This window comes from Protopterus annectens, chromosome 5.part0 (genome assembly GCF_019279795.1).
Source record: "Protopterus annectens isolate FY-2018-M chromosome 5.part0, PAN1.0, whole genome shotgun sequence".
Classification (NCBI taxonomy): Eukaryota; Metazoa; Chordata; order Ceratodontiformes; family Protopteridae; genus Protopterus; species Protopterus annectens.
This window is the reverse complement of record NC_056735.1, coordinates 274,199,288-274,219,652: the sequence shown is the minus strand read 5'-3', so window position 1 is coordinate 274,219,652 and position 20,365 is coordinate 274,199,288. Positions and strand designations below refer to the sequence as shown.

Sequence of the window (20,365 nt, the reverse complement as noted above, 5' to 3'; positions counted from 1 at the left end):
GAGAGGGAGCTTACTTGCCAGTATTATCTATGTTGAATGCGCTAAAATAGGTGTTTAGTTTATTCAGAAATTCTGTGTTATCACATGGGAAGGATGCAGGCCTGTAGTCCGTTATTGCTTGTATGCCTTACCAAAGGCATCTGGAGTCCCTTTGGTCAGAGAAGTGTCCCTGAATTTTCTCTCTCCCTTATAACCTCTACTGCGATTTGCCCTGGTCTCTTAGGGCATCCCTGTCCTTTGATTTAAACACAACATTTCGTGCCTTTAAGAACTCATATACTTCAGACAGCCAGAGTTTCTAGCTTGCACGCATGCTGATGTTTTTGATGACTGTTACATCATCACCACATTTTAAAATGTGGGCCACCACTGACTCTGTATACTCCGTCAGGTCTATATGTTGTTTTTTCTCAACTGCCTCACTAAACACCGACCAATCCGTGCATTTGAAGCAGTTCCACAGTGCTGAGACTGCTCCCTCAGACCCTATCCTTACTTGTTTGGCTGTTGGTTTGCTGTTTTTAGCAATGGTTTACAAGCAGGAAACAGCACGATGGCCCATCTGTCTGAGTTGCCCAGGTGTGGATAAGGTACTGCTTTGTAGGCCAGTTTTACATTTGTGTACAGCTTACCCAGAGTATTCTCCCCCTTGTTGCAAAGTTCACATGCTGATGGTAGTGGAGTAATACAGATTTCACTTCAGCCTGATTGAAATCACCTGCAATTACATGAGCAAACTCTGGGTTCTTATTCTGTAGGTCATTTAAAGGACAGATACAGAATGCTTAATGCCTCATTGGTATTAGCACTAGGAGGAATGTAGACAACTGTTAAGCTCACTCCATTGAGCAAGATGTAAATGATCAGGCAGCAGCAGCAGCATTAATGCAAAATGTGTCAGCTTTTAGTTTTGTTTTACAGTGTAAAACTACTATGCAGTCTGGTTTATGGTTGTATAAAATCACAGCAATGTAACTTCTGAAATACATCTGCAGTAGAAACTTCAATACAGTTTGCCGTGCATCATACAATATTTAAATACTACAAAGTCTGCCTGAAAATAATTCACCACCAAGATAACAAAATCAAGCAGCAGCGGACAATAAAAAAAAATGCAAAGTCATCATAAACAGGAGAATGACACCACCCAATTTCTCTTTACAAATAAAATGCTGACCAGGGCTTACTCTACTGGTTACATGACTTAGTTAACAGAGCATTTAAAAACTGTGAATGAAGCCTAATTCAATCATTTGATCCTCGTTTAACCAATCTGGTATACTGGATATTAAATAAATATCTTTTGATTAATCCTGTGACGCTTCATTTGTTTTATATTTATGCTAAATGAATTTCTCTATAGAGTGGTTCCTGCTACAGTTTCTTTTACAGTTAATGTAATAGCAAAACAGTTGCACTTAATTACAGGAAAATAACGAACTGATTATGTCAATAAACATATACACAGTCTGACACTTTACCCAAGGTGGATTAAGGATATGAGCCATTAAATAGCTTCAGTCTGTAGTCATGTGTTTATTCCCTTGATTTCCACTTGCAAATTGGACTTCTAAATAAGTCAGCCACACAGTGCTACAGGACTGTCTTGAAAAGAAGTGCTTTTGTCCAGTGGTTTTACACATAGGTTCTTAGGTTGGTACTAGGCTATCGGCCCTAGGGCCTATGCAAGCCTAGCCATAACAATTCCCTGGATATTTCTTCCCACAGTAATTTCTTCTCTGGACCCCTGTCTAGCAGGGCGACTGACATGATCCCCGGGGTGAATTTCCTATCTCCCAATCATCATGGTTCCTTTTGAAAAGGGCCAGTGAGGCGCTCTGCTTGACATGTATGAGCAGTCTATTAATAAATAACTAAATGTGTATATACATCTCACATACCCAACATGTGTGATGCCAGACACGAATGCAGACAGACTGTTGACAAACCTATAGTAACTGCAACCTATTAAGTTGCTTTCATGCTGTTCACTGATGCACTGGTACACACAGAGTCTGTCACAGTAACAAATGGGCCTATATACCGTTCTGTGTCTAACTAGTCAATGAAATCCCTTATTTGGAGCCTACCCTTGACCCCCCCCCCCCACCATCATTTGGTAACCAGGCATATTTATTATAGAGTATAAGCCAAACAAACTAATAGTTAAGTCATACAACATCAAAACACTGGCCAGCACACACTAACTGCAATTCCCCCGTTAGTTTACTTTTCTGTTATCGGGGCAACACTTCACATGAGCGCTTGGAATGTTGTATTTGGAGCACTGTTCTTTTTAAATAGATAGCCATTTATTTCATTTTCATAAACATGTTTTGTTTCACTGCATTAAGATGAGCAGGAAAATGACATCAATGAACCTTTATTTTTCATTGCTGACACTACTACGTGCATGCAGCAAGTTAGGTTGTTACTCTTCTGATGCACACATGTATTGTACAAAAATATTTTGGTGTGCTGGTGTAATCCCTTCAACATAATCATATGCCCTTTAATTTGCCTTTTGTAACAGTTACCTCCCTCCTTCATAGAATGGTGGTACACACCTGAAATACAGATGTCAATATGTTGTTCTTTAAGGCATGCAAAAGTTTTTTTTTCTTCACAGTTAGTGGCAACGCACATCCAAACCGCTCAGCCTTCCACCTCCAAAATATGGAACAAATAGGAATGAGCAAAAGTAAGAAACAACGCCAAGTCCGAAGCCCAACTCACAGTTAGCAACTCTTTCGTCACAAGTTAAAAATGTACAGTTAGGTGGATGCGGTAATATCAGATTCAGTACTACTTTACAAGATTAAGGGGAAAAAAGAATTCACAAATCCGTGACACAGTCTTTCAAAGTAAAACAGCCTTGTAAATGATCAGCAATCTACAAGTGTAGCACCTCACAGGATGCGCAGTAGCAAAACACACCCCAAACACACCTCCAGCCCTGTGGAGGCAGCAGCAGTATGATTCAACAGTGCGGACTGGAATGTAATTAATATTCAGCATCTGTGCTGATAGCAACCCAAATGACATTAATGTAATGTTGTATTAGGGACATAAAACTTCATTCAGTACCAAAAATGAAATGTTTTGTCAGGGACATTAAAACTAAAATGCATGCATTTCTAGAAACTATACTGCAACATTTTAATGGCTTTAAGGAGTGCTGCTTGTAATGTGGGGGGGGGGGGGGCGCAGGGGAGCTTGCCACCCTGAAAAGGGAAAAAAAGTTAAGAATTTATCAGAGGATGGAGTTCGCTGAGTGCCTGAATATTTAGCAGTTCACACAAACTGACATGAGAATTAGCATGCCTGTCAGTCTTCCTCGATATCCCCTCCCATTTGGTGAGCCAGTCAATGACAGCACGCCCAAAGCTGCGCAGAACTAAGTGCGAGGTACTATACTTGTAGATTACCAAATGATCTTTATATGACTGCAAATCCAGAACATGCAGTTAAGAGGTATGCAAGCACCTTTTTAACAATGGCATTTTTTTGACATTCCTAAACAATAATAAGCAAAGCTACAAACTGGCATTTTCTTGACATTCCCAAACAATAATATGCAAAGCTACAAACTGCGATGGTTAAAAAGTTCTTGCATGCCTCGTGTTATGAAACGTCGAACTGCAAAACCTCAAGACACATGAAAAGATGAGAAATACTGCTCGGAACACAGAAGGGCAAAAATGTTCCTACAGGTTATATAGAGGTCATGTGAACTGTTGTCCCGATAACGGAAAATAAGAAGTTATGTACCTACCATAACGTTCCATGTTAGTTGTCTTCTCTCGCCTTCTTTCTTGCTTGATGGGTTCGGAGCCGATCCCTCGGCTCCGACTCGGCACTTGCTAAAGCTCGAGAGTCACTTTTACCAGCTCGAGGCAGCCCCATATCCCATGATGCAAGGCGGTAAGTACCCAGATCTCGTTTGTTAACAAAGGGCAATAGCACCAAGCATAAAATACTTCCCAAAGGAAGAAGAAACTTATAGATGTAAAAAGGACCAGGTCTGAATGGTCTTTAGCATAATAGTTTCTTATACAAGGTCTGTCCAGGCCAGGGGAAGGAGGGAGGGTCAAGAAAGAAGGCGAGAAGACAACTAACATGGAACGTTATGGTAGGTACATAACTTCTTAATGTTAAGTTGTCAATCTCGCCTTCATTCTTGCTTGATGGGACCGTCCTAGCACCTCTATCCTGGGTGGCTCAATGGAACAAACTCTTGAGGACTGTAGAGCCAAAACTGGCTCTGTCCCTGGAGGCCAAGTCCAATTTGTAATGGGAAACAAAAGTGTGAGGAGTGGCCCAAGTGGCCGCTGCACAAATAGTGTCCAAAGGAAGTCTAGCTTGAAAAGCTGTAGAAGTAGCTAAGCTCCTAGTTGAATGTGCTTTAGGTTTTGAGCACAGCTGTTTTCCCCTGAGCGTATAAATTTCAGAGATGACCGAAGAAAGCCATCTGGACAAGGTCACTTTAGAAACAGGAAGGCCTTTTTTATTATCCGCATAGGACACAAAAGTTGATCAGATTTCCTAAATTTTTGTTCTGTCCAAATAATATCTAAGTTGACGGTGGACATCAAGATAATGTAACTTTTGTTCAGCCCTATCTGAATAGTTAGGGAAAAACACAGGAGATCAATGGATTGATTCAAATTGTTCTTTGAAGCGACCTTAGGCAAAAAGGTTGGGTTAGTTCTCAAAGATACTCTGTCTTTGTGAAAAACCAAATAGGGGGGTCGAACCGAAGAGCATGAAGTTCAGACACCCTCCTGGCAGATGTAATAGCCACTAAGAATAAAGTTTTCCAAGAAAGATGTTTCAGGGAACAAGAAACAGCTGGCTCGAAGTGGGGAAGAATCAAGGATGTCAGCACTAGATTTAGATCCCACTGAGGAGGAGGATTCCTGATCGGAGGTTTTAGTAGGAAAATTCCTTTCAAGAAGGCCCTGCAGAGCCTATGGGACATAATATTATGATCTGCTATCCCAACATGAAAGTTGGAGATAGCAGCCAATTGAACTCTGACTGTGGAAGAAGAGGAGCCTGCATGAAAAATCTCTGCTAAGAAGTCCAGAACTGCCTGAACAGGGGCAGTAAAAGGATCAATATTTTGGGCCTTAGCCCAATAAGAGAAACGTTTCCATTTGCTTGTGTAAATCCTCCTGGTAGAGGATTTTAGTGAAGCTACTATGATGTCTCTAACTGGGTTAGAGATCAAAGGAAGCCTGGCTAAGGAAGGAAGTGGAGCAACCATGCTGTGAGGTTGAGAGAAGGGAATGACCGGTGCAGCTGACCTGATTGGTGAATCAGAAGATCTGGCACTGGGTCCAGATGCCACGGCTGCACCAAAAGGTGATGATGGAGGAACGGGAACCAAACTTGTCGAGGCCAGTAAGGGGCAATGAGAATCAATTTGGCTCTCAAAACGGTAGCTTTCTGGATCACCTGAGGGATCAGAGGAAATGGAGGGAAGGCATAAAGAAGTCCCTGGGGCCAATCCTGGGTCAGAGCGTCTCTGGGGGGATGGCCTGATAGAGGAAGAGGCTGAAGAAGTCTGGACATTTGCTGTTTTGGGGAGTAGCAAAAAGATCGCAACATGGACGACCCCATTCCAGAAAAATCTCTTCCGCTATAGACTGCTTGAGAGACCACTCGTGAGGCATGAGGATAGCTCTGCTCAATCTGTCCGCTATAATGTTGGTTTTCCCAGGGATATGCGTTGCTACCAGAAACCGATGAGAGGAGATCGCCCATTGCCAAAGTCTGAGCGCTTCTCGACACAAGGGGTAGGACTTGGTTCCGCCCTGTTTGTTGATATACCAAACTACAGACATGTTGTCTGTTTGGACTGCAATTGTCCCTACAGGAAGAAAGTCGTTGAGGGCTTGCAACGTTAAAAGCACTGCTCTCATCTCCAGGACATTTATGTGCAGATGGTACTCGAACGGTTGCCACGTCCCATGAACCATCCTGCCCTGATAATGACCCCGATCAGGGAGGCATCCGTGGTGACAGTGGCTATCGGGGACGGAGGTACAAAGCACCTGCCTTGGTGAACCTGAGACGATGTGATCCACCAAGTAAGATGCTGTTTGCATGTCTGTGTCACCAGAATCTGGTGACGCATAGGAAGATGCTGGTATGACCACTGTGTGAACAGCATCCACTGAAGGAGGCGCATGTAGAATCGAGCCAGGGGAAGAAGAGTAATGGCCGCAGCCATGAGACCTAATACCTTTAGAACCATTCTGGCCTGTATTTTCTTGTTGGCCAGAATGATCCTGACATGAGTCTGAATATCTGAAACTCTTTGTTCTGTAAGGGTAGCTGACATCCGAACAGTGTTTAAGTTTGCGCCTATGAAGGTAATAGACTGGCAGGGCGATAAGGATGACTTTTCGAAGTTTATTGAGATGCCTAAATGAGAACAAAGGTCTATTGTGTAATCCCTGGCTTGTATAAGCTGATGCCTGGTGGTGGCTGACAGGAGCCAGTCGTCGAGATACGGAAACACCTGGAATCCTTGGCGTCTCAGGTGAGCCGTGACCACTGCCATGCATTTGGTGAACACTCTGGGGGCTGTAGTGAGACCAAAGGGCAGGGCTCTGAACTGGAAGTGACTGGACCCCAGCCGAAAGCGGAGAAATCTCCTGGAGCGTCTGTGAATTTTGATGTGATAGTACGCATCCTGAAGATCTATTGAGCACATCCAGTTGTCCTTCTGTAAGAAGGGCAGAATTGACTGAAGAGTGACCATTCGGAATCTTGTCTTCCTGACAGACTTGTTGAGTCTGCTGAGATCCAATATTGGTCTCCAGTCTCCCGTCTTTTTGGGGACCAAAAAGAACCTTGAGTAGATTCCGGGCTCTGAATGGTCTATTGTAACTGGCTGAATGGCTCTTTTTTGCAGTAGTTTTTCGATTTATGACTCTGCAATCTCCCTTAGACCGGGTGGTACATCTGGAAGGGAACTTGAGGGGAAGGGACTTTCCTCGAAAGGAATTATGTAACCCTTGGATATAATCGACTGTACCCATCTGTCTTGAATGAGGGAATGCCAGGCTTTTGGGTACAGGGATAATCTTCCCCCGACTGCCTCCAAGGAGGGACAGCCGGGCAACACCTCAGGGATGCTGAAAGGGCTTATCAGAGAGAGGCTCCCTGTTTCCCTGGTTCTTCGGACCCCCTCTGCCTCTAGAGCGGCGTCTGTTGTTGTTACCCCCTCTGCCTCTAGGGGTAAACTGACCACGTGAATCCGGCGTGACTCCTTGGGATTTACGGAACCACATCTTCCCACCCTTCTGTCCTTTGGGATAAGGCCTAGAAGGGGTGGAAAAACGGACTCCAACAGCAGAAAGAGTCTTGCCGTCCTGCTCGCACCTGGTCAAGGTTTCCTTCACCTGAGGGCCAAACAAAGCTGACCCATCAAAGGGAGAATTTGTGAAGGACGCCTTAAAGGGATCCACAAAATCACATAGCCGCATCCAGGCTTGGCGTCTAAGAGCCACACCTGTGCCTGCGGCTCTACTCGCTCCATCTGCAGCATAAGATATTAGCCGCATGGAGGAGTTAACAACGGAATTGAGGGTTCCTAGCTGCGAAGCAATCTTTTCTTGAGCCCCTGCAGCTGTAGGATCCTGAACTACTTCTCCCAGCTCCTTCAGGATATCTCTCTGGAGTCTGGTGAAGTGACAAAGATAATTCAGCGAACGCATAGCAAAGGTCGCTGAGGAAAACATCCGCTTGCCGTACCTATCCATGGTCCTAGAGTCCTTATTAGGAGGATGGACAGGCACGGAAGGATCTGCAAGTTCCTTTTGGTGGCCGCAGCCACCACCATGGCATCAGCGGGACACCCTTGGTAAGGAATTGTTTGTCACTCGGGGCAGTGATAAATTTAGAAGGCCTCCTAGGGACTGGCTCTACAGAGTCAGGAGCTGCCCACGCCTGTGCAATAACCTGCATAAGGGGTCGAAGGCGGAGACACCCAGGAGGTGGAGGGCCGAGATCCAAACGCCTCTAGGTATACTGACTCATCCTCAGAGGGATTGTTGGTGGGCCAGTTTCCCTCTGTTTCAGAAGTTCTAGGATGTCTGAGAAGGAGACATCCTCAGAGAGGATCTAGGGATCCCTCTGACTCATCAAAGTCAGTATCCAAGTGACAGACTCGGGAGTCTACATGCTTCCTCTTACAAGTCCTCTTCCTAGGAGGATCTCCCGAAGCATCAGGAGAATCCTCGGAAGAGGGAAATTCCCAATGGGGAAACCTGAGGCGGAGGATCTCTGGGTCCTGTAGCAAGAGAAGTGGCAGAGATGTCAACAGGTACTATAGAGGGAGGAGCTACGGGAACAGACTGCTGACTGATACCAGTGGCCAGTACACTCTTCATCACCTCGAATGCTCCCCTCCCAGGCAGGTCCGAGAGAACCCGCTCCGAAGAGCTAGGAACTCCAGGGACCACCGAAAGGGAAGTCTCTGAGGCAGATGTCGGAGCCGAGCTCACCAAGGCCGAGGCTCCAAGGGGAAGAGCGGGCTCGGACAAGGGTCCGATGCCACTCACCCCCTCGGAGGAGACCATGGAAGCCCGACCACCGAATCCCTCTAAGGAAGGTCTCGAAGAGGAGATAAGAGTAGAGGCTGAAGGAACAGAAGGGGGTATCCGTCCTCCAGCCGTAGCAGTAACCATGCCCGAAGACTCCAACTCCAAGCTCTGGGGTAGAGTTGAAGGAGGAACTGTAACGGGGTGTGGACCAACAGTCGTCTGCTGAGACGGACTGTGTAACATTTGGGCCAGTACCTGTGACTTGAGTAATCTACTGACCACTCTCTCTAGGTCATGATCTGACAACCTGGATGACCTTGAAGATCGGCTCCGATGGCTCCGTTCCGATAGAAGAGGTGAAGCCGGAGCGAAAAGTACCGGCCCCAAGGAAGGAGACCCCGACCTCTTCCTGGAATGAGCCATCGGAGCCGATACTATAGATCCTGTCGGAGCCGACTTCGGAGCCGACAGGAAGCTCGATGTATCGGCTCCAGCGAGCCGATACAGCCACCAAAGTAATGGTGTCGGAGCCGATCGGAGCCGACACCGATGCCTGTGCCACATGGGTGTCGGAACCGATCGGAGCCGACATCGAAGTGGTCAATACAGATTCGGCACCGATAGCCATCGGTGCCGAAAGCTTTGTCAAGCCAGAATCGGCTCCAGCCGGAGCCGATCTCGACTCAATGCAGTCGGAGCCGAGGCCGCAGGCTTAGATACAGAAGCCTGGGCCTTGGCAGGTTTTGCTGATTTTGGTGGAGCCGACTTAGCCGGAGAGCCCTCCGGCAAGAAGGCCCCTAAGAATCAGCTTATTACGTCTCTCCTGCAGGACTCTCTGGCTGAAGGAGTGACAAATAGCACAGGAGTCCTGCAGGTGAAGAGGGCCCAGACAATACAGGCAAGAAGTGTGACCGTCTGTCAGAGACATCTTCTGACAGCACGAGTCACACTTCTTAAAACCTGAGACCCTCTCCTTTGACATGGTGCTGAAAACACAACACACACACACACCAGTCAAAATTAACTTAAACAAAATACCAAAAGGTATTCTATAAAAACCAACACACACACACCCTAACAGGGGGGGGATGGGATAGGGAAAAGATTGACTAACAAAAAATTAAAGGAGACAGGGAATTTCTGTCAGAAAGGGTAGAAATATAAACTTAAACTATCAATAAAGGTGTTTTTGACTAAAAAGGGGCTTAAATATCACAAAAGTGAACTACTTACCAGGAGCTGGTAAAGAAGACCTCCTAAGCGAAGCAAAGCGAGATCTGGGTACTTACCGCCTTGCATCATGGGATATGGGGCTGCCTCGAGCTGGTAAAAGTGACTCTCGAGCTTTAGCAAGTGCCGAGTCGGAGCCGAGGGATCGGCTCCGAACCCATCAAGCAAGAATGAAGGCGAGATTGACAACTTAACATGTACCCAATTATTTAACCCCAGGTACACACAAAGTCCAACAACTGTCCTTCAGGCACATATACATTCACCTATCCTTAGGCATTATACCCCCAAGCATTTGTTGCACAGCTACATATTTATTACCCCAAACAGAATTCAAGCATCATTAAAGCAAATTATGACAAAACTGATACATATAAAACTTATTAATGTTAAATATTATCCTACTGTTAAATAAAGAAACTACATGTATACCAAGCAAAACTATCCAATATAATCCCAGTTCACCAGCAACCACCAATATATCCAGTGCAACATGTAAACATGCCAATAGCAATGCCATAATTGCACAAAGTACAGCCAAAATGGTGGCTCAACATTCGGAACAATGGAAGTGATACAAATTGTGTGCAACACTTAAAAATACAGTACAAGGCACATTTCAGCACACCATCACATCTAGTACATTGTTTAATTACTAAATGTCTAAATACAAGTTACCAATATTATGCACACATTTCAGCACACCATCACATCTAGTACATTGTTTAATTACTAAATGTCTAAATACAAGTTACCAATATTATACACAATACTAGGTACTGAATAATACCGAGATGATAAATAATAATTTTCACAATATTTCCAAATGGCTTTCCCTAAAAACGTACACATTGCAGAATTCTCTGCCCATGTACTTAGGTTCATACTAGGCCATCTGCCCTAGGGCATTTATAAGCCTAGCCAGAATGTGTTTGGCTTTCGCCACCCATTTTAAATTAATTTTGCTATGCCATTTTTTTGAGGTTAGTATACTGTGCCATAGGCACAGAAGTCATACCTGGGGTAAACCTACGATCTCCCACCCACTCATCAAGATTCCTCTTGAAGAGAGTCAATGAGGGACTCTGCCTAACCTGGACTGGGATTTTATTCCAGAGTGAAGGGAGCCTCTGGGTTATGAATCTGTCCCTCCAGCATGTCCTATTTATTTCAGTGCTGATAACCTGGACTGGGATTTTATTCCAGAGTGAAGGGAGCCTCTGGGTTATGAATCTGTCCCTCCAGCATGTCCTATTTATTTCAGTGCTGAGGTTCAAGTCTCTCGAGCGTGTAGCTAGATAGGATTTGGATTTTCTGAAGTGCAGCATGTCCATTAATTCCGGGTTGGACATGGCTTTATACGTCAGGCACAGATCGCCTCTGAACAGGCGGTATGCCACTGAGTAGAGCTGGAATTTCTTTAACCGGGCAGCATATGGCATCTGTTTGAGCCCTTTGATCCTCTTGGTGAGGTACTTTTGGGGTCTTTCCAGTTGCTGCAGGTGTCTGGTAAGGTACATCCCAAAAGGGGCATTGTACTCAATTATGGGCCTGATGAGGGATGAGTAAAGAGGCACGATGACCTCCCCTGATCTAGATGTGAATCCCTTCATGATTAGGTGGGCTATATAAAATGTTTTTCTAACCACTCTGGCCACGTGGTTGTCAAATGAGAGATTGCTATCAACTTGGGTCCCCAGGTCCCCAATTACTTCTTCTGTACTTAATAGATTACCACCCATGTGGTAATTTGTGGGCAATTTGTTTTTGCCAAAGGGGATGACTATACACTTTTTGGCGTTTAGCTTGAGGCCATGGCTTTGGCACCAGTTTCTATGTTTCTATGAGGCCCTTTTGGAGGATGCTTGTGTCGGCTGGAGAGTCGATTATGGCGCCCAGTTTGCAGTCATCTGTGAACTTGGTCAGCCACAGTCCTTCCGTGTTGGCCTGTACCTCCGAGAAATATATACTGAACAAGAGAGATCCCAGGACTGAGCCTTGTGGGACACCACTTGTAACTGGTTTGGAGTCTGACATGGCTCCAGCAATTCTAACCATGTGGGTTCTGTCCTTGAGCCAGTTTGCAACCCATCTAGTGACATAGGGGTTTATATTTAAGCTGGTGAGCTTATCTATAATGCCCGAGTGGGGTATTGTATCGAAGGCTTTTGCGAAGTCCAAGTAGGCTGTGTGGACCACCTTCCCCTCGTCAATGGCCTTGGTGACTGTTTCAAAGAAATCAACCAGGTTTAAGAGGCAGGATCTGCCCTTAAAGCCGAACTGGGTAGGATCCAGTGTCTGTAGGTCCCCAATATCTTTATTTATGAGGTCCATGATTATCCTTTCCATAGCTTTGCAGACCAAGCTAGTCAGGCTTATGGGGCGATAAGTTGAGGCACTACCTTTGTGAAGAGGGACCACAGTTGCTGTACGCCACTCTTTGGGTACATATCCTGTAGTAAGGCTGAGATTGAACAGTAGTTTTATGTTTGGGTTTAGCTCTTCTTGGAGTTCATGTAGGACACAGCCCGGGACACCGTCTGGTCCCATTGATGCTGTGTTTTTTACTTTGGAGAGGGCGGCTCTTACCAGAGCATCCAAGATGGCAGGGGGGCAGCACTCTGCTAGAATAGATATTTGCCCTTTTGGTGGGGAGGGGGGGGGGGAGTTTGCGCTGAACCTGTCAGCTAGGATGTTGGCAATGTCTGTGGGTTCGGTGTATTTTTAGTCATTTTGGACTAATTCTGAGCATATCTGGGAATTACCACCCAGGTTCCTAACATAACTAAAGAAAGCCTTGTGATTATCCTTAGTGTCCTGTGCAATTTTTCTCTCGAAGCTGGCCTTAGACGATTTTATGAGTGCCCGTAGTTTTTTGCTAATACTGATCAGAGATGCCTTCCCTTTTTGGAATTTTGCTCTATCATTTAGTAGCTTCCTCCTTCTATTGTATAGCTTGTTTATGGCAGGGGTCCACCAGACAGGAAGTCTGCCTTTGGAGGATTGGGTCTTGGTTTGGGATCGCATGATCCATACATTCCTGAAGGTGTTCATAGAATGCGTTTATAAAGGATTCTACGGTCTGGGACGTATTTTCCACAGGCCCGGGGGCTTTGAAGGATTCCACCTCAGTTTTGAGGAGTGTGAAATTTGCTTTAGAGAAGTTTTTCACTGTGGTTTTCTGGGCAGGGGGTGGTGTCGGGATGTGAACATCCAGTGAGATTAGTTTATGGTCTGATCTTACCAGTGAGGGATACACTTCTGGTCTGGAGCATAGAGTCCCCATGTTGGTGATGATCAGGTCCAGTATGTTTTCCCCTCTTGTGGGAGTGGTAACAAGTTGTTCCATAGCATCTGAGTTTATAAATTCTAGGAACCTTTGGGCTAGGGTGTTGGAGCTAGAGTAATGCTCCCAGTCTATGTTTGGGTAGTTGAAGTCGCCCAATATAATGGTGTTTGGGGAGACCTTCATATTTTCCAGTGTTCTCATGAAGGCCGAGTGGGGTTCCTGGGTTAGGGAGGGTGGTCTGTAGCAGGCTATAAACTGGAAGGCAGTTTTACCCACTGTTAGTTGCACATGGATAGTCTCTGATGCTTCGCGCTGTGCCACCAACCTGGAGGTGTGGGTATCTTTGACGAATATTGATACTCGCCCTCCTTTTGTGGGTCGGTCCAAGTTTTGGGGCCGAAAAGCATAGTATGAGGTATAACCTGGTAGTGCTGGGGTGCTCTTGGGAGCCTTGAACCAGGTTTCTGTTACTGCACAGATATCGATTTTCTCCATGCTAAGGAGAGTTGAGTGCGTGCATCTTGAGGTTTAGACTTCTGGCGTTGAGTAGCATTACTCTAAGTTTCTTATCCCTTGTGATACCTATGGAGGTGGGTTTGTCTTTTGAGCCTTGCCTAAAAAAGGCACTACGGGGGTAGCAAGAGCCTTTGCCAATATCCGAAAGCCCAGGGGTGACAGGTGCAGGCCGTCCCTAGCGAAGCATCGTGGCTTGTCGAGCATGTCATCCCAGGCTGACAGGCATTGGATCCCCTTTGAATGACACCAATAATTAAGCCAATTGTTGAAATTGATCATCTTGTCTTCATATTGTGGCATCATTCTTGGTGAGGGTAAGATGCTACTCAAGGTCAGGGTCATACCGGCCTGGGCCACATGCTCAGAGAGCTCCTCTATGTCTCTTTTCATGTAGTCCAGGGAGGTACGTCTCAGGTCATTCACACCAGCATGGACAATGACCGAGTCATATTTGTACTTGCCTTGGAGTGACCTGAGTGCTTGTGTTATGTGGCGGATCCTAGCGCCCGACAGGCAGCTCACCGTGACCTTCTCCTTGTTCAGTCTGGTGAGCGGGACGTCAGTGTGCCTGATGATAGAGTCACCTATTACAAGTGTATCAGGTGTGTTGTTTAGCCTTAAGGGCTATGACTGTTCGGCACACTGGCTTTGTGAGCTATGTGTTGCACGTGTTTTGTTTTGGGGTAGCGGTTGCTTGGGTGTCTGCTTTGGAGGTCTCTGCTGCTTAGGCAGATTTTTATTTAGAGCCTCCAGGTATGTTTTTGTGCGTTTGGTCTGCTGTCGTGGTAGGTCTATGTGAGACTGGAATTGTACTGAGTGTGGTTTCCTTCTCCTCCTGACTGGTTACGCCAGTACTGAGTTGAGAGAGCTTAGCCTCCAGTTTGGCTATATGGATACATCTCTCACATGTGTTGGAATTTATTGGGAGGAGGAGAGGGTTGTCTGTGTACATGAGGCAGTTGTAACACTGCCTCAAGATTCCCAGATTCACCAGCTGGACCGGAGAGAAGATTGACAACTGACCTTTGGACATGCTAGAATAGTATTGGGAATTCCTTTATAATTGAAAAAAAAAAAAAGGCCAATGGGGAACAAGGTACTCGAGAGGACTTTGTGAGAGTGTAGTACTTTTAATTTTTTAGTGCTGTCTTATATAATTGCTTTAGTGAGCAAGTGCCTTTAGTGAGCAAGTGCCAGGTAACTTAAATGCAATGTGTTACAGGTAACTTAAATGCAAAAACGACAAACAATAACTTTCTTTTAAGTGAAACAAGGAAATGAGTACAGTAAGCAATGCAGATATCACTAGGGATCCACAGAAGCACTGAAAAGCCACGTTTTAGGTGGTATTAGCGTTTCAGGGAAATAACAAGCAAGCAAACAAACAACATGCATACAAACAGAGCTAGATTCAGCAGGCCTGGGTCTAGTCTATGCTACAGCAAACAAGGTGTACCAATTTCAGTAAGAAGCAGTTCAAATATGCAGGCACTATAAGCCTTTAACCAGAAATTCCCAGCTCAGAAGGGCAGAGTCCAGCCTCTCCTCCCACAAGAGTGCAGACCACGAACCTTCTTAATGTAAAATAACTGGCCTGAAGCCAATGTAAAATAACTGGCCTGAAGCCCAAGTGCTTAAACCAGAACTAATACACTTTTAGAATAATAGACACTGAGCCCTCAATCAGCAGTTTCCAACTTAGAAGGATGTAAGCCACCTGTCCTGCCACCACAGTGCAGGCCACAAACCTTCCTAATGTAAAACAACTGGTCTGAAGCCCAAGTGCTTAATCCAAAAGACTTAGAATGATAGCTACACTTTAATTAAGTTACTACCAAGCAGTAATAAATACAATTGAATACTTTGAAGAATGCCTGGATTAGTGCTCAAGTTATACAAACAAAGCTAGATTCAGCAGGCCTAGATCTAGTCTACGCTACAGCAAACAAGGTGTACCAATTTCAGTAAGAAGCAGTTCAAATATGCAGGCACTAAAAGCCTTTAACCAGAAATTCCCAGCTCAGAAGGGCAGAGTCCAGCCTCTCCTCCCACAAGAGTGCAGACCACGAACCCTTTTAATGTAAAATAACTGGCCTGAAGCCCAAGTGCTTAAACCAGAATTAATACACTTTTAGAATAACTGACACTGAGCCCTCAATCAGCAGTTCCCAACTTAGAAGGATGTAAGCTACCTGTCCTGCCACTACAGTGCAAACCACAAACCTTCTTAATGTAAAACAACTGGTCTGAAGCCCAAGTGCTTAAACTAAAAGGCTTAGAATGAGTTGCACCAAGAAGTAATAAATACAACTGAATACGTTTAAGATGACGCAAAAGCAAAATAAATTAGGAAGAAACACAAATACAGTAAAAGCAGATTTTTTTTTTCAGAAAAGTAGCAAAAACAGTAGTAAAAACAATTCACATGCAGTGCAAGCTGGCACACGAGTATGTAGCAATATTAGTCCACACACAGTTTGAAAAAATGTAATTAAATTAAAAAGGACTAAAAGCAAGTGCAGAAAGGGTTTATTAGACAGAATGCGGTAAAGAGATGGGACTGGGGGAGTGTCCTAGATCAAATCTACAGTGGGGCGGGCACTGCAAAAGCCACCAAATTGAAACTACAACCAAGAACAGGGCGGGCGGGGGAAGACCGTTTCAACAGAGCTAGATCTGAGGAATCAGTCCAAATTATAAAACCACAAAAAAAATGCAGAAAATATACTTAAATCAGCTTATGTCCAGTTGATGTATGCAGACAAATCTCAGTAGAAAGCAACTCAATTTAACTCGGCATACAAGCCCACCTTGATTTCACAAACAACTCAATGACTGTGAAAAAGCATCACAATTATTTTGCTAATTTATTTGTTTCCATGTTCTCATGCAAGTAAAATTAACAAGCACCTGTTACAAATGCACTTATCTAATTCTACCACTCTCATTTAACCTCCTAGTTATACACTTACATCGGTGTTTGGACACCTGACGTACTTTAAATAAACATGATGTACTTGGGCACAACGAATTATCTCTTACTCTTTATTCTTCCTACCGGTAATTATATATCTTCACCTCTCTCTACTCAAATAAACTCTAAATCACATTTTCGGCCCCTTTCCAATGGGTATTTGTTTTAAGGTCAAATTTGTACTCTATACTAGCTATAATGTTCTTATTATTTTGCTATCATACTGTATATTATAATTTCAGTTCTATATTCTGAACATTTTTAACCAAGCGCCCGGACTAAATACGTAAACGGTCTAAAAATACCAGTATTCCATCCCAGTTATAAAATTAAAATACACAAACACCGTTGTGCTATCTGTGATCATAAACTTACAGTATGAAGTATAGGTACAACTGCACTTAGCTTATATGCTTATAACATTTCTTGTATTGTTCAATATTCTGTAACTTACATTTCTATAACAGTAGTTCTGATTTCTATCTGGAAACAGACATTTTACAACATTTGACTTTAAATGAAAACTAACAAAAAAAAAACTATTTACCACTTTCATGTTGAGTTCTTACAAAAATATACTTTCTAAGCTTCTTTACAGCTCGATCTCGTACACGTTTCTCATTAGAAGCCAATTTTTGGGCAAACTGTATCTCAGCAGGAAAGCAGACAGGAGCCATATTTTTCTAAACCACACATGGAATTACAAACATTTTCAGAAACATGCCAACGTCCGTTTCACGTCTAACGCTGATGACGTTATTAGTAATCGCAATAGTAGAATATTTCCCAAAGAGCGTTGCGGGCTTTTTCTTTTCCTCTTTCCGCCATATTGTAGAACCGGTAAGCTTCTTGGATCTAGGCTGTAGAAATGATCGTGTTAAAATCGTTACAATCCGTAAATTAAGTGATATTTTATTGCCATGCCTGTGGAGCGTATATGTATTGAATTTTGTTTAGTAAAGTTTGGGGGAAATCCATGTTGTACAATAACATGATCTTAGATATCTGTTGCAAAGTTATATTTTCGATGCAGTCAAGGCTGGCGGAGTATTCCTCACCGAACAGAGCTAGCATGTGGGTAGTAGTGTGTTCTATTTTACTTTGAGTTTGAACCAGTGGCTATGTAAAACTCTGCTTATTGAGAAAATGTGGAATGCCAATATGGCTTTAAGTTAAACCCAAACAAACCGCCCTTATAGTAGTGGCAGACGGATTTACAGTCCAGAATATTTGAGCGTTTAGTAACTGTCTGGCGTGCAAACATGCGGATGTCTTTGCAAGAGCGTACGTGTTTTGTCAGTGGGCTAGCATAGCATTTTTCTTTACTGTGTTGTCTTGAAAGTTTTGTGTGGGGGGTACGTAACAGTTTTCCTTGAGTATTACTGGTCTGTGAAGTGTATGATTAGCGTTCCTGAGTACTTTTCTCAGATACATGCATTGTTTATAAAGTAGAGGAAAATGGTTTGCTTTAATGTTGATAATGTAACCATAGATTCATTTTTTTTAACTTTCTAGGCATCATGGTGCGTATGAACGTACTCGCTGACGCCCTTAAATGTATTAATAATGCAGAGAAAAGGGGCAAACGCCAGGTTCTTATTAGGCCTTGCTCCAAAGTGATTGTTAGATTTTTGACTGTGATGATGAAGCACGGTGAGTATGTTACTGTAACCATATTTATTACATGTTTCTTTGTGGACTGCTTTGAGTCTTTCGTGTTTGTTTTTTTCTGCAGGCTATATCGGTGAATTTGAAATAATCGATGATCATAGAGCTGGTAAAATTGTTGTCAATCTCACAGGCAGGCTGAACAAGGTAAGGCAACTGGTTTGATGATATTTGTGCCTTATGCGATGTGTAATTGTGTATGGTGCATCCATATAAATGGCCTGTTGTGTTTGCATTTGTGGTGCAGTGTAGCTCTAGATTCCTTAACTCGGCTCAGTTGTATGGCGTTTGTGTTGGGGTACTGGTTAGGTCTGTATGAGTACAGATGTAAGATGTGCGCCAGCCCTTGTAAGTCCACCGCCAAAGATGTGGCTGTTTATCGAGCAGGTTGAATAACACAAGCCAAGACTTTGAAAACAGTTATAGCTCCAGGTTTTATTTCTAAAGTTATTGACAGCCGATATAATTTGGATTTCTATATGAGCTAAAGCAAACGTAGTAGCGATATTTGGTGCCCACTTTTTTTCTGGAAAAATGCACAGCTGTACGCTAGGTTCATTGATACTGGCATTCTTGTGCGGGGTAGGCTTTTTATATTCGTATAGCACAACCTCGTAGAGAAACGGCATATGTTAATTCCGTTTGGCTGAATTTTGGCATTTTTTGTAAAAACTGCTTCATTTGTGGTATGGTAATAGTTCTGTAGCTCACTTAGGCTAGCAGGTTGAGCTAAATAGATTTTTCAGATGGCACTTTCTAGTTATCGGACTTGATTTACACAATAGGGAACGAAAACTGGAAAGCAGCTTGTATGTCCATGTTTGTGTCCAACTTTTATAGGTCTGTAACTGAGTTGTACTTTTGTATGTTATACTTGGCTAGTGGGTTCAGTTTTTAACTTGTATGGTAAATGGTAATTGTCTAGGTTTCAGTGCTTTTAAGATGCAATTATTCTTTGTTGTGGGATCTCTCTAACATTTAATTTGATAAAGGTATTAATTAAATATTTGGTTGCTACTGTGCTGTCTGCATTGGCTGTGTTGTTTTCACAGTTTGATACCCCAGACCTGTCTGTTGAAATGGGGGGGATTTAATTGCCTGGCTAACTCTTATGGAGTTAATCTCTCTAGTTTGCAGAAGAGCCATGTAATTTCTTATATGCATGACATGTAAATGGTATACACGCGGCACTTGATGCACTCTTTAGCATATTTAAAGTTCTATTTGGGTCTCTCTTTGTAAAGTATCTGCGTTCCACTTAGTATTTATCAAAACAGTGCTAGTTCATTGGTAGTCTTGATCCCTGTGCAGAATTAATACATTGTCACTGTGTGTATACACATGTTTGTAATGCATTAAACTGTGTTTAACGTTTCTGGTAAAACCAAAATGAATGTCAACTACCGCATCCAATTCCCCAGATTCTTTGGTATCTAATGTTCCCATTGATGTTTGTCCTAAGTTGCCTTAAGTGTTAAACAGAAGTCCTAAAGACCTCTTGAGACGTGCCAGGGTTTATTCAGAAAGGTTCCTAGCCGCCATGACTGAAGTGTAGAAATTTTACTACCCTTAGAAGATGTCCGTGAAGGTCTCTTTGGGTCTGTGGTTAGTGATTTGTTCAAGGAAGGCTAATGCTTTTTTTGGTTAACTTATTGTTGCAGATCTCAACTCAAATGTTTTTTTCAGGGTATGTCACGTTATCAAGAGCCATTGTATTACCATATGTGCGTTGCTCATTAGAACTGCAGATAGAAAAGGGATATCCTGCAAATGTCTGTTAGGGCATCGTGCAGTAAAACTCCTGAAACAGAGAGATTGAGCATCTCAGTTACTCTAAATGATGTTGGTAGTCCTAAACGTGGGGGCTGGTGTAAGTATTCAGTACCGTTTTTCTGGTAGATGCAAGTTCAAAAAGGTGTCGCACATGAAAGCATAGATTAAGATTTGGTTGGAGTTTGCGCACGTGAACAACTCTGGCCTTGCGGTGGTTAGTTTCTGGTGCAACTGGCTTCACCGAACAGTACTTGGGACAGTTGTCAGGAATGCTTTTAGGGTTTACCACATCAACTATTTAAGTTTGATTTTAAAAAAAAAAAAAAAAAAGTAGCTGAAAGCTGCATAATTGCAAGA

General features: G+C 43.6%; 2 protein-coding genes across 2 annotated transcripts in view; one reads left to right on the top strand and one right to left on the bottom strand.

Annotated features, from left to right (window-relative positions):
- The window catches only part of RRP1B (ribosomal RNA processing 1B), a 1,940,580-nt gene extending 1,923,280 nt beyond the window's left edge, over nucleotides 1-17,300 (bottom strand). The window contains exon 1 of the mRNA XM_044071827.1: nucleotides 17,115-17,300. Within this exon, the coding sequence (XP_043927762.1) occupies nucleotides 17,115-17,244 (130 nt within the window). The 5' untranslated portion in view covers nucleotides 17,245-17,300. The remainder of the gene's footprint in view (nucleotides 1-17,114) is intronic.
- Nucleotides 17,301-17,424: 124 nt separating this feature from the next.
- RPS15A (ribosomal protein S15a) overlaps nucleotides 17,425-20,365 on the top strand; it is a 32,168-nt gene continuing 29,227 nt past the window's right edge. The window contains exons 1-3 of the mRNA XM_044072246.1: nucleotides 17,425-17,641; nucleotides 18,083-18,220; nucleotides 18,303-18,382. Coding sequence (XP_043928181.1) covers nucleotides 18,088-18,220; nucleotides 18,303-18,382 — 213 coding nt within the window. The 5' untranslated portion in view covers nucleotides 17,425-17,641; nucleotides 18,083-18,087. The remainder of the gene's footprint in view (nucleotides 17,642-18,082; nucleotides 18,221-18,302; nucleotides 18,383-20,365) is intronic.